Raw genomic sequence first — 14,607 nt, forward strand, 5'->3', positions numbered from 1 at the left:
AGTAGAAATCCAGAACTTACAAAATCCCATGCATAGAGTGAGTGTTTAATAAATGTTTGTTAGAATGAATTGAATTTTGCCTGTCATTAGCAATTAAAGTATGAGTAAATAATTTTAAAAATAAAATAGAGTATTAAACTATAATGCTGAAATATACCAGTTTTTAGAAAAGGAAACTCGTTTATTAAATAATGGTGTAAAACTGGTTGCTGTGTTTATTCTCTCTCGAATTAGATTGGGTTTTGTCTTTGTGTATATCTTTTAAAAATATTTGTGTATTTGGTACCCATGGGTATGTCACTTTTATGGAAATCTGGGTGAGAGAATTTGTGCCATGCTCTAACATGTTGTGGTTATGAATGCTGTCATCCCCAGTGTGTTAGCAAATCCAGAAACCCTTCCCATGGAAGAGATAGACTCATTCCTTCACTTGCCTTTTTGAAACATCAAACTGTAAGGACTGGTATCCTATCAAACATGTTTCCCTTGAATCTCTGATCAAAATTTTGTCTCATTCATTGCTCTATTAGGAAGGTCAGCCTTCTGTGAAGCCTTTGGACTCTAAGGGTATGATACAGAAATTGATCAAGGACCCCATATCTCTAGTTTTTATACTTAGGTAAACCAGGGGAAATTTTGATAGTTGAGGGAAGATCAAATAGTTTTCTTATTATATACACCTTTATAGATATTTCCCCCATGATTCCTTCTCCTCCACCTTCCCTAGAGAGCTTTCTTTTTTTAAAATCTGCTTCATTTACATCTTTGCTACTTAGGCCATTTATAGAGGGCATGGTAAAAATTGCTTTTTTGACATCTACTGCATCTGCATGCATACTTGGAACTTTGACCCTAAACTAAAGAGTCATAGAGCTCAAGAGTTGGTAGGGATCTCTGTAGTTATCTAACCCAACTCCTACCCAAAGTTTAAATCTTTTCTACAATATTTTCTACCAGTAGATCTAAATTCTTGAAGATCTCTAGCAATGGGGAACTCACAATATCTGGTGATAGCCATGTATTTTCTGAACCACTCTAATTTTTGAGCAGCTAGGTAGTGCTCAATAGAGTGCCAGCCCTGGAGTCAGGAAGACTCATCTTCCTAAGTTCAAATCCCACCTCAGACACTTACTATGTGATTCTGGGAAAATTACTTCATCCTATTTGCCTCAGTTTGTTTCCTCAGCTGTTAAATGAACTGGATTAGGAAATGGAAAACAATTCCAGTATTTCTGCCCAAAAAAACCCAAATGTGACAAAGAGTTGGACATGACTGAAAATGACTGAACGGTTATTAGGAACTTGTTCCTTATGATTAGCCCAAATCTTCCTTCTTATTATTTCTACCCATTGGTCCTAGTTTTCCCTCTTGGAGCCAAGCATAACACATCTTATAACATGACTACCATTCCAGTATTTATACCCACTTCTTGTTCATTCTAATTTTTTTGTTCTCATCCCTCGTTCCTTCAACCAGTTCTTAAATACAGCTTCAACTTACATCATCAACCAGATCATCGCATTCTGTATATACTACAGATTGTCACTGTCTCTTCTGAAATCTGCCACCAAGACCTGGACAAAATATTGCAGATATAGTCTGACCAAGACTAAATACAATGGGATTATCACCTCCCTTCCTCTGGATACCATGCTTCTATTAATGCATGCTCTGGTACATACTGCCTATGAGACTATGGGCAGGCTGTCAGACCTTCTTCTCCCCACTCCACCCTACCCCCCACAAAATAAACAATCAAAAACCAGTGTTAACTTTGGAGGCAAATTTATCATCTAGCCTATTCATATTGCACTTGAAGTTCACAAGACCCCTGAAGTCTTTTTCACATGGACTTATTTTTAGATCTATGTATCTTTTTATGTATATACCTGATTTTTTAAAAATTCTATTTCAGGACTTTACCATATCCTCATTTATTTGCATTGTTCCAGCATGTCAAGATCTTTTCAAATTCCTCTTCTGTCATCAGGTGTGTTAAAAGGTCCCTCCAAGCTTCCCATCGTCTGTAAACAACCAGAAACAAGCCAACTCAGTGATACAAATTTTTAAGATAATAGAGCTAATAGAGCCCGAGAGCATTCAGGTTGGCATAGACCCATTGATTCATCTTCTTTAGATCCAGTCATTCAACTAGTTTCTAACACATCTATAACTACTATAATCTAATCAATTTTTCCTTATCTTTTCTTGTGAGAGACTTTGTTAAATGCTTTGGTAAAATCCATAGTGCTCCCCTATTCTAATAACTTTTTTAAAAAGGAAAGTAGATTAGTCTCACATAACTTGTTCTTAATGAACTCATGTAGTGCCTTAGTGGTCCCTGACTACTCCAATTCTAAGAGTTTTCAAAGCATACCTTTAATAATCCATTCTAGAATTTTACCAGGAATTGACATGAAACTCACTGGCATATAGTTTGAAGAATATGCCTTCTTTTGTTTTTTGAAAATAGCAATGATATTTGCCTACCTTCAGCCTTGTGCTTGTTCTTTAGTTCACCACATCTCCTCAAAGCTCACTTACAGATTCAGTAATCACATTTACAGGTTCTTTCAGGATCCTATGATATAGCTGATTGAGATCAGGCATCTTAGACTCACTGAAGGCCTCTTACCATTGCCTCACTTATCTTGGGATGCAATTCCCTGCTATTGGGCAGAGCCAAGATGTCAGAGTAACAGACAGTACAACCCAGTTCCTCCCACAAAACTCTTCCACAAAGATGTAGAAAATTCACCAGACTTGAGTCTTTATTGAGAAATATAAGGGGAAAAAATCACATGAATCATTTGTCCATCTCAGGTCTACATAGAAAGACAGGCAGATATAAAGGTCTGTAGATATTGGTACCAACACGCATGAACTAAAAAAGGACTGCAGCCGTGCATTAGAGCAAGAACTGGTACCAGAGCCATAAAAGGGAATTCTGACATTGTTTAGGCTCCAGGAACAAGTGTCGACTGACAGCTCTGTCACTCACTGTCACTGTGTCCCAGATCTAAGGGGAACAGAGGAGAGATTTTCACATAGGGGTAGCATTCCAGAGTGAAGAATGGTTACATCCCCTCGACTATATACTGAGTAAGGAACAAGTTCAGAAGCCAACAGTAGCCATGTGGCTCTGACCCCAGGAAGTGAATGGGGTCCCAGTTCCATTCTCCAGCCCAATTTGAAGACTACAGAAAAATAACCACAGTAGAAATCCCAGACCAAAGAGGAACTTGCAATTTTGTCACTCTGAATCATCACAACTATATAGTTGTTTTATACTATCTGAGTCCAGAAGCAATCTGGTAAAACTTCTAACCAGGGATAAGCCAACAAGAGTGTTGTAGAGACTCACACCAAGATCAAGAACTTACAGAGCCCAAACCAGGAAGGCATTGATCAGATTTCTCCTTGTATCATACCACTTTGGGAGCACTGAAAGCTTATAGGTCCTCACTGAGTTCTCCCCAAGATCTTGGAATAACCCAACACTCAGCATCTTAAAAAAGCAACAAAAGAACCCAAAAAGAAAACTCCGAGGAATATTGTCACCAAATTCCAGAGCTCCCAGGTCAAGGTGAAAATACTGCAAGCAGCCAAAAAGAAACAATTTGAGTATTGTGGAAACACAATCAGGATAATACAAGATCTAGCAGCTTCTACATTAAGGGATGGAAGGGCTTGGAATATGATATTCCAGAGGTCAATGGAGCTAGGATTAAAACCAAGAATCACCTACCCAGCAAAACTGAGTATAATGCTCCAAGGCAAAATATGGATTTTCAATAAAATAAAGGACTTTCAAGCTTTCTCAATGAAAAGACCAGAGCTGAATAGGAAATTTAACTTTCAAACCCAAGAATCAAGAGAAGCATGAAAAGGTAAACAAGAAAGAGAAATCAAAAGGGACTTACTAAAGTTGAACTCTTTTGCCTACATTCCTACATGGAAGGATGATGTGTGTAATTCATGAGACCTTTCTTAGTATTAGGGTTGTTGAAGGGAATATACATATATATAGACAGAGCATACAGGGTAAGTTTAATATGAAGGGATGATATCTAAAAAATAAAATAAAATTAAGGGATGAGATAGGAATATATTGAGAGAGGGAAAAAGGGAGAGATATAATGGGGGAAATTATCTCACATAAAAGTGGCAAGGAAAAGGAGGTCTGTTGGAAGGGAAGAGGGGGCAGGTGAGGGGGAATGAGTGAATCTTGCTCTCATCAGATTTGACTTCAGGAGGGAATAACATACATACTCATTTGGGTATCTTACCCCACAGGAAAGTAAGGGGAAGGGGATAAAAAAGGGGGAATGATAGAAGGGAGGGCAGATGGGGGAGGAGGTAATCAAAAGCAAACACTTTTGAAAAGGGACAGGGTCAAGGGAGAAAATTGAATAAAGGGGGACAGGATAGGATGGAGGGAAATATAGTTAGTCTTTCACAACATGAGTATTGTGGAAGTGTTTTGCATAATGATACATGTGTGGCCTATGTTGAATTGCTTACCTTCTTAGGGAGGGTGGGGGGGAAGGGAAGAGTGGAGAGAATTTGGAACTCAAAGTTTTGAAAGCAAATGCTCCAAAAAAAAAGTTGTTTTTGCATGCAACTGGGAAATAAGATATACAGGCAGTGGGGCATAGAAATCTTTCTTGTCCTACAAAAAAGTAAGGGGAAAGGGGATGGGGGGGGGAGTGGGGTGACAGAAGGGAGAGCTGACTGAGGAATGAGGCAATCAGAATATATACCATCTTGGAGTGGGGGGGGAGGGTAGAAATAGGAAGAAAATTTTTAACTCAAAATCTTGTGCAAATCAACGTTGAAAACTGAAAATATTAAGTAATAAGATATGGGAAAAAAAGAATCATAGGACTACCTGAAAGCCATGACACCCTTCCCCCCCCAAAAAAAAGCCTATAAATCATAGAATCATAAAACTGCCCAGATCTCTTAGAACCAGAGAGCAAAGTAGAAATAGAAATAATCCACCAGTCATCTATTAAAAGAACCCCGAAAATGAAAACTCCCAAGAATTTTATAGCCAACACCTATAGTTTCCAGGTCAAAGAAAAAGTACCACAAGCAACCAGAAAGGACTAATTTAAGTACCAAGGAGCCACACAGTCAAGATCACACAAGATTTAGCAGCTATCATTCCTCAGAAGTGGAAAGCTTGGAATATGATCCTTTAGAAGGCAAAGATAGAACATAATAACCTGGAAAAAATTACCCCAAACTGAGTGTTGCCCAAAACCACAAGAGAGGAAGTGGACCTTTAATTTTCTGTTGTTCAAATCTAGCCTATTCTTCCCAGTTGGAAGATTATGCTCTTTGATTGGAAAAACAGGAACAAAATAAAAGTTGAATAATTCCATTATTTATTATCATCTTCTTGTCCAGTCAGAGCAGGGACATACTGTCCTTGCATTTATATCCTGTTGTCCACAATGTCAAAATCCCTTTTTTACTACCTTAGCATTTATTGCCAGACCCATTTCATGCTAGACTGCAGCTTTCCTGACACTGTTCTTGCTATTCTTTTATATTTTCCTCATTTACTTGTCCTCACTTCTGTCTCTTTTACATAGCCTTTTAAAACCTAAGTTTCTTGTTAAAGGTCCCATACAACCTCAGTTGTTTTTTTAAGAAGCTATCTTTTCTTCTTTATTGGATTCTATTTCAGTATTGTCACCAGAATTTTATTCATGAAGGCCTCCCATTCCGAGTCCCAGACCATAGAATTTCCCCATCCTATCCTTGAACTTACTAACATCCATCCTTTTAAAGTCCAGTGTGTAGGTGGGGCTTTAAGAAAGTGACAGGAATAAATTTTCAAAAAAGAAAAGAAAAGGCATATTAGGAGGAGAGGAAGGAGCGGATTATAGACTAGTTAGGTGAAGGCAGAGATGTAAAGCAATGGCGGAATGACAGGAGTCTAACGGAAGCAGGTCAATAATGCCTTGTAGATTGTGTGACTTGAACAGTTTTAGACAAAACAGGGTTAGTTGTAGGAAGGGAGAACAAATCCCAACAAATCAAATTAGTTTCTTTATTAGTGATTGTGATAAAAAATATTTTGTGGGGATCAGGTTTAGTCTGTTCAATAAAATGCTTGGGAGAATTATTAGTAATTACTTTAATTGCACAGTTAACAAGATTTGTCCATATGCATTCGTTCCTTCATCAGATATTAAGTACCCGATGCAAAATCTTTAGAAGGTAGCTTACAGTGCAGTAGTGAGATAACACACAAATATGATAACTTATGATACAAAATATTGTGTATAATTGTATATGAAGGAGCTTCTAAGCCAAGTGTCATGTGAAGTTTGAATCAAGTCATTGCCAATTGAGGAAGAAGTGACATTTGAATTCAGTGAAGAAGAGGAAGTGAGGTATTCCAGAAATAGTGAACAAGATGAGCAAGAAAAGACAGCACGTGTTCAGAGGACAAAGATTGGTCTAACTTGACTGGAGCATGGAGTACCTGGAGGGAAATAAATCTGGGAATGCAGCGTAACACCAGTCTACAAATGATCTAAATGCCGTGCTAGTGAAAGTTGGGCTTGATAGTTATCAAAGAGCTCTGGAAGAATTTTGAGTAGATGAATGGCCCAACCTTTGCATAAGAAAGATTTTTCTAGTCAAGCAAAGAGACAATAAACAACAATCATTTATTAAGTTCTTACTGTGTGCCAGGCATTGTGCTAAGCACTAAGGAACCGCAAAAGCAAGACAGTCTTTGCCCTCAAAGAGCTTACCCTCTAAATGGGGAAGGCAACACATAAAAAAGGAGCTGAAAAGCAAGGGTCCTTTGGCTAGAGCATGATAGCAAAGTCTGTAGAGTCAGCAACATAGCTGGGGGCTGGGGTGGGAAATGAAACATGGCCAGCCTGGGCCCATCACCAAAATGGAGGCCCTAGAAGAAACTCGTTGGTGAAATAAGGAGGCCAGCATGGTGGGTAGTCCAGGCACTGAGGGACACTAGTGGCAGTTTCAAGAGTGGATTGAGAGAAAGCAGAAGACCAAATGGACTTGCAAGTAGCACAAAACCAAGTTCACACTTAGAATTGAAAGGTTCCCCATCCCGTTCTCCATTTCCATCATCCATGCAGTACCTACTTTATTTATTTTTATATTTATATTCCTTCACTCTTAAAAAAATTCATTTTATTGAAATCTTTTCTCATTGCCTAAATTTCCTTGTTTTCTTCTCCTTTCCCCTTCCAGAGAGTCATCCTATATACATCCCTTCACTTTCTTTTGCCTTTATCTCCCAGTGTGTCTTACTCTCCACAAGAGCTCAGTCCTATAAAAATTAGAATGATATAGGAAAGACAAAAATGATTGAGGTTGTATGTCTCCACCCTGTTCTTAAAGAAGAAAACTTTTAACTTATTAATTATATAACTCAGGTGAATCTGATTGAATGCTCAATTAATTGCTACCCTTCCCCACCCATGCCCTCCTATATCAAGCTCTCTTGGGGACTGTCACATAATGCCTATTGTTATATTACTACCATCAGTCAGAGAAAAAAGTTTCCTTAGTGCATTTTACTGACTGAGGCAATTGATGCCTATTAGATCTAAGTTCAAAAGTATTTCACAGATGTTAAACAAGTGTTCATGACCAGTTGCAGCATACTGACTAAATGAAATAGCTGCATGTCAGGGAGTATCCAGATGATTGGTGACTTTAGGGAGATAGCTTTAAAAGGAATTATAATCATTTCTACCATGGTTGTCAGCTTTGGATACTTAACTTCTGTAGCAAGACTTAATGTCTTCTGTGATTTATTTAAATGAAATCTGTGTCCTACATGGAATCCACGAAGACGCTATAGAGATCAAAGTCCTGCATTTTGCATTAATATATTTTATGGACCTGAGTCTAGATATATCGGAAAAGTAAGTAGTGGATTTTTTTTAGCAGTCATTATCTCATGGATTCAGTAATGTCTTTACTATCGAGCCTTTTTCTTCTAGTTTACTAGTTAAAATGGTAATCAGACTAGTAGTGGTTAGGGAATATAGCCTTATGAAATTAAATGTAGTCTAACATGAGAGAAGTTTTAGTCTCAGCATAAAAAATCAGGTTCAGATAAAAGTCTTCAACCAAAGTGTCTCAAGCATCCAAGATGTTCAAAGGATTCTGTTAGGTATTGAGGGAGATGCAAAAAAAGACATCAGTGATGGCATAATCCTCAACAAGTTTAAAATTTCACTGACAGTGCAGTGTGTTTTATGTGCCATACCAAATCCCTTAGACAAGGAATGATACAGGTATTCAGAATGGGGAAAGAATACTGAGAGCTTGAGAGGTCAAGGAGATGAAACTCTACCTGGGTCCTTAATAATGGATAAGATTCAGATAAAGCAAAGAAGTTGTAGGGAACATTCTAAATGGGGAGTGGAAGAAGGAACAGTATTAACAAAAAGAGACAAGTACATAAAGCAAGTAGACATGTAACTTTTGAATCAGTTGAGAAATAGTGAATAACAATTAGAAAAGTCAGTTGAAAAAAGATTTTAGAGAATTTTGAATGCCAAAGGGAAGAGTTTGAACTTCATCCTATAGAAAGAGTAAATTAGCACTAATTTAGACATTTTGAAGATTCTCACAATGTAGCCTGCCCTGAAATGCCCTCTCTTCCACCACAAATTCTTTCCCACCGAATTGAATGTTGAATGAAGGAACAAAGGTGACTAGTCATCATTTACAATGAGGTAATATACAGAGTACACAAATAGTTTAGTAAGCCACATTAGCTGCCAAGCAGTGTCTGCAATGAAAGTGGGACTACAGATCACAAGACACAAACAGCTGAGTACTAATACATTTCTTAGCAAGTGTATTATCCTCTGATATATGGCCAAATATGGGCTCCTTGGGATTAGAGTCTCTACATGTTGACTGATGTCCAAAACACTAAGTTTCATATTCATTACATCATTCCATATGAAATTCTCAAGCAAAGTACTTGTTTTTCAGTGTTGGTGTGCAATACCGAGTCATTAAAAGTTAAATTCTGTGTTCCACTATTTTTATTGAGCAGCCAAAAAAGCTTCCAAGTTCCGAGACTGGTTGGATTGTAGCAGTATGGAAATCAAACCAAATGTTATTGCCATGGAGATTTTGGCCTATTTAGCATATGAGACGGTGGCCCAGGTAAGAAAATATATTTCCATTTATGTGGGTCGAAGGAAAAACTTGAACAGGTCTTCCAGGGTAAAGCCCCATGGAAGAAGTAATGTAATTTCTAAGAACTCTGTAACCTTTTGTTAGATCTTGACACTGTCCATATATTTTTACCTCTTATGTTAATTGCAAAAGAGAAGTAAAAATGGTTCCCAGGGAGGGAATATTAATAGAGGTGGGCTCACATACCTCCACCTTAAATTGAATCTCTAAAAAGAGATTGACATTTATATTAGCCTTTTTTTTGATAGCAAAGAATTAGACAATGAAGGGATGCCCATCGATTGGGGGACAGCTGAACAAGCTGTGGTATATGATTGTGATAGAATGCTGTTGTGCTACAAGAAATGATGAGCAGAATGACTTCAGAAAAACCTGAGAAGACTTACATGAACTGATGCAAAGTGAAGTGAACAGAACTAGGAAAATATTGTACATGGTAACAGCAATATTGTAGCAATGATCAACTGTGAAAGACTTAGCTACTCTGCTCAATACAGTGATCCAAGGAAATGCCAAAAGACTCATGATGAAAAATTTTATCTACTTCCAGAGAGAGAACTAATGAATTCTGAGTACAGATTGAAGCATATTGTTTTTTACTTTGTTTTTCTTGGGATTTTTTTTTGCAACATGGCTAATATAGAAATATATTTTGCATGACTTCACATGTATAATGAGTATCATATTACTTGCTTTCCCAATGGGTGGGGAAGGGGCTGGAGAGAAGGAGAGAATCTGGAACTCAGAATTTTAAAAATTCAGTGTTAAAAAATAGAATAATACAATTTTAAAAGATTGAGAATTACTGGAAGATTTTAACATGATAAGTGATAAAGTCTTCTTTTGGGAGCCCAACACTGGAAACCAGAAATCTTTTTTGATCAGTATTCTTTTATGTTCAACCGTGACCTAAGGCCATCCACTTGACTGTGGCCTTTGTCTGTCTTCTCAACTATGAAAGTATGGGACTTGCAGGGAGCCTTTGCCGAAAACCAGATGATGCCTCATGAGAAATGAATCTTTATGAGTTGGTGAGAAGTATAAAAAGCACTTAACTCTGCATACAATGAGCACCCCTACTAGTATTTATGGTAATGTCGTCAGCCTCATCCCCCCTTACAGGATTGTAAAGAGAATCTATTGAAGTAGTATATGTAAAATCCCTTTGTAAACCACACATGCTTTAACCAGGTAGACTGTAAGCTCCTTGAGGACAGGAACTGTCATTTCTCATATTTGTACTTCACAGGTCTAGTATGAGACAATTCACCTAACAAGCACTAGTTGAACGACATGTTGGTAGAGTGGAAAGTTGTATTGCTGCCAACAGGAACTTTGTAGGCACAATGATATTTCTCCTGGAGGACTAGAATCTAATAACAAAACATGAGAACAGTATAATATTCCATGCTTTGTTCCTTCATCCAAGGATCCTAAATGATGACTTCTTGTTAAAGGCATCTGACCTTAGATCTTAAATCTTCTACTAGTTATCAATCTCTTTGGATTCATTTGTATTTAGTTGCTTCCCTAATTTTCATTATACTTTGCTGTTTCAATAAAGCAAATTTTCTCTTTCATTTCATTCTTCAGTTTTCAACTGTGCTTCTTGTGTACCTTTCCCCTATTTTAAATAATCTTCTGTGTCCAACCTTTTTAACCACCTCCTTTTCTCTTTTTTCGGAATGCTTCTTAAATTTCATCTCACTGAAACCTAAGCAACCTGAATCCTAAAAATAGTTTTAATTTAAAAATCTATAAAAATTGTAATTTTCTAAGATGATTCCTATACTTTTACTTTATAGATATGGTCTTACAAAACCTTACAAAAACTTATTTTTGCCTTGGGACTTTACCTACAATTTGAATGTACTACCACCAGATGATTGCTTGGTTATGGCAGCATGGTCCCAGTTAGCTGGGCTCCCCATAGATATAGCTGACTGTGAGAAAAGAACATACTTTCCTATTTAGAAGTAATTTTCAAAAATTAGAAATAGAATTCCTCATTGAAACAACTAAACAAAAAAAATTGAGAATAAATGCCAATAGTACTACTTGTTAGATTTTTAAAGAATAATACTTAATGTTTGTATTCTATGTTAAAATCCAAAATAAAAGCTTTACGTATTTTGTGAATAAACAAATGAAAATCATTTATTGAGCACTTACTACATGCAGAACAATGCACTAAGCACAGGGTTCTGCTCCTTAGATTCCGAGGTCAGCAAACCATGGCCCATAAGCCAAATCTGGCCTACAACCTTGTTTTTGTATGGCCCATCAATTAAACATAGTACAAAACAGGCTTTGGGCCATTCTTGCTCTACAGGCCCTAGTTTGCTGACACATGCGCTAAGATTCCTGGGTCCCTCATCAAGATTGCTTCTTTATATTTCCCTGGATACATGCCAGAAAAAAGAAATTAGAGCCAACCATTGTTATTTCCATATTTGCCAGCCTGAGATCACGCCATTGCCTTTTCCTGTTTCTTTCTACATGCTTTTCTTCTCTGGGTTTTCATGATACTGTTTTCTACTAATTCTTTTCCTACCTGTCTTAACTGTTTCTTTTCATTTTCCTTTATTGACTCATCATCTAATCTCATGTCCCTTAACTGTTGGTATTCCCTAGGTCTCTGTCCAAGGACCCTTTCCCTTTTTCTACACAGTGTCTGCTCCCACGGGCTTAACTATCAAATCTCTACAGATTGCCTGCTAATTTAAATGCCAAGCACAGTTCTCTCCCCAAGCTTAAAGCCTGCATTACCAACTGATTTTCGGACAAAATCAGTGTCCTAGAAACATCTCGCCTCAAAAAGTCCAAAACAAGGCTCACCACCTTTCCCCAAAAACCTGCCTCTCTCCCAAACTTCCCAGTTTCCATCAAAGGTACCATGATTCTTCCATTCTCCAAGATTTGTAATCCTCATGTTATCCTCTATTCCTCATCTTCCCTTACCTTATATATTTAGTTAGTTCTTAGTTGTTCCATCAATAGGAAACCTTTCCTGATAGCCCAGTTGCTAGTACCCACTCTCTCTGAGGTTTCTGTAACTACCTTGTGCTGATTTTGCCACGCCCCTCCAAACACAGAGTATGTGTATATGTGTGTGTAAATATTATATCTATAGATATGGATATGCATATGGATGTAGATATATAAAATGGAGGAAGCTAGGTGGTACAGTGAACAGAACACCAGGCCTAAAGTCAGGAAGACTTATTTTCCTGAGTTCAAAACTGGCTTCAGTCACTTCCTAGCTGTGTGGCCCTGGGCAAGTCACTTAACCCTGTTTGCCTCATTTTCCTCATTTGTAAAAATGAGATGGAGAAGGAAATGGCAAACCACTCTAGTATCTGTGCCAAGAAAACCCCAAATGATCACAAAGAGCCAGACATGACTGAAACAACTGAACAATAGTAATACATATTGTGCATATACTTATATATGAACATATTATTTCCCTCATAGAATGTACACTCTGTATTATTTCATTTTTTTGTCTTTATATCCTCAGCATCTAGCACTAACACCTGTTATTTGATTGATTCATTCTAAATTCTTCTTGACCTGTTTAGTTCTTTGATTTTTGAAGTTCAACCCTATACTATTCCTAAATTGCAATGAATGCTTCTTCAACTACCTTCATACAAATATTGTTAGATACAAATTTGCTTTGATAGAGTTTGGTGATAACAATATCTCGGTTATACCAAACATCACTTTATGGAACAAATTTAAACACATCTTAACAAAAATTTAAACAGGTTTTATGTGGCTTTACCATAATTTCTTCCCTTTTTTCAGATACTTTAGTGTTTGAGAGTGAAGGAAGTCCCCAACCTAAACACATATAGTTTGGTTACATGTGGGGTTACACCTCATAAAACTAAACTCTGAGAAAGTTTGTTCTTAATATCCTCCTGTCTGCCTTGCTATACCTTCTCTAAAAGCTCCTAATAGTCTCGTCCCCAAATTCTTAGTGTCCTCTTACCTCAAACCTCCACCCAACTTTGGTAAAGCAGTTTATGCTGCACAGTGATCTCTCCCGTGTGCAACAATCAAGGGTCTCATTCCTTCAGAACAACTGATCTTAGCCAGAGGTGAGGAGAGAACATTCTGATTAAGTGAATACACACTAACGTGTAAATGACTGATAAATGCCCAAGAATATTTGCAATTCTTTAAAGAGACTTCTTGTTGAACCCAAAGTATCTCTTAATTGATGATATTTCAGGCTAGCTAACAAAAGTAAATGAAATAATCTGCATAGTATAGTAGAAGACAATTCTTTTTTTAAATTAAAAAAAAATTTAACCAGCATTTATTTTCTCTCCCCACCCTTTTAATAAATGCACTGTCAGATAAAACAAATTCCCACACTAGGTACATCCAGAAATATGTGTCTCGTTCTGCCCATTTATCCCCTCACCTATCTTTGAGGAGGTAAATAGCATTCTTCATCACCTGTCCTCTGGAATCATGGTTGGTCATTGTATTTGTCAGCATTTCTACATCTTTCTTGGCTGCTGGTTTTTACAGTATCATCATTATATAGTATAAATTGTTTCTGTGGTTCTGCTCATATCATTCTGTATCAGGTCATACTAGTCTTCCCAGCTTTCTCTGAAACTGGTCATTACATCATTTTTAAGGCCACAGTTGTATTCCATTACATTCATAACTGTATTTGTCTTTTTTTTTTTCTCTCCATCCATTCTTCGATTGATAGACACCTCTTTGATTTCAAGTTCTTTGCCACCACAAAAAAGAACTAAATATTTTTTTGTACAAAAATACTGAATTTTTCTTCTTTCTTTGATATCTTTGGGATATAGTTCTAATATTAGTATCACTGAGTTAGAAGGTATGCATAATTCAGTAAATATGGGGACATAGTTTCAAATCGCTTTCCAGGATGACTGTACCCATTCCTCCTGACCTGTTCAGTTCTTTAATTTTTGAAGTTGAACAATTCAAAAGTAGCCAAAGCTCTACAAATAGAGCCTCTGTTCCTAAAACCCCTAGTGGAAGGTGTTCTTGAGCAGGGAGGCCGCCATCTGAGCTGATCTTTGTAGCCTACTTCTAGACTCAGACATCTGAAGCTATCTTTCAGCAGGGGCCCAGTAGTTTTGTGAGCTCCAGCCAAGCCGGCCTTTTCTTCTTCACCTTGTGCCTCCCTCTCTACTTTTGTATAGGCTGTCTCCCATGTCTCTTAGATTTCCTAACTTCATTCAGATCTCTACTAAAGCATCAGCTTCTGCTTGAGACCTTTCCTGATCCCACTAGCAGTTAATGCTCCCCATTCTCTTGTGTGCTTACATGTGTGCAAGTTTTTCTTTGATAAAATGTAAGCTTCTTGAGGGTGAACACTCTTTCCATTT

General features: G+C 37.4%; 1 protein-coding gene across 2 annotated transcripts in view; it reads left to right on the plus strand.

The window, feature by feature from the left end:
* SUPT3H (SPT3 homolog, SAGA and STAGA complex component) overlaps positions 1 to 14,607 on the plus strand; it is a 706,568-nt gene that overhangs the window by 560,757 nt on the left and 131,204 nt on the right. For both annotated transcript variants that reach the window (XM_036767517.1, XM_036767518.1), the window contains exon 8: positions 9,075 to 9,187. In XM_036767517.1, coding sequence (XP_036623412.1) covers positions 9,075 to 9,187 — 113 coding nt within the window. The remainder of the gene's footprint in view (positions 1 to 9,074; positions 9,188 to 14,607) is intronic.

This window comes from Trichosurus vulpecula, chromosome 7, assembly GCF_011100635.1.
Source record: "Trichosurus vulpecula isolate mTriVul1 chromosome 7, mTriVul1.pri, whole genome shotgun sequence".
Classification (NCBI taxonomy): domain Eukaryota; kingdom Metazoa; phylum Chordata; class Mammalia; order Diprotodontia; family Phalangeridae; genus Trichosurus; species Trichosurus vulpecula.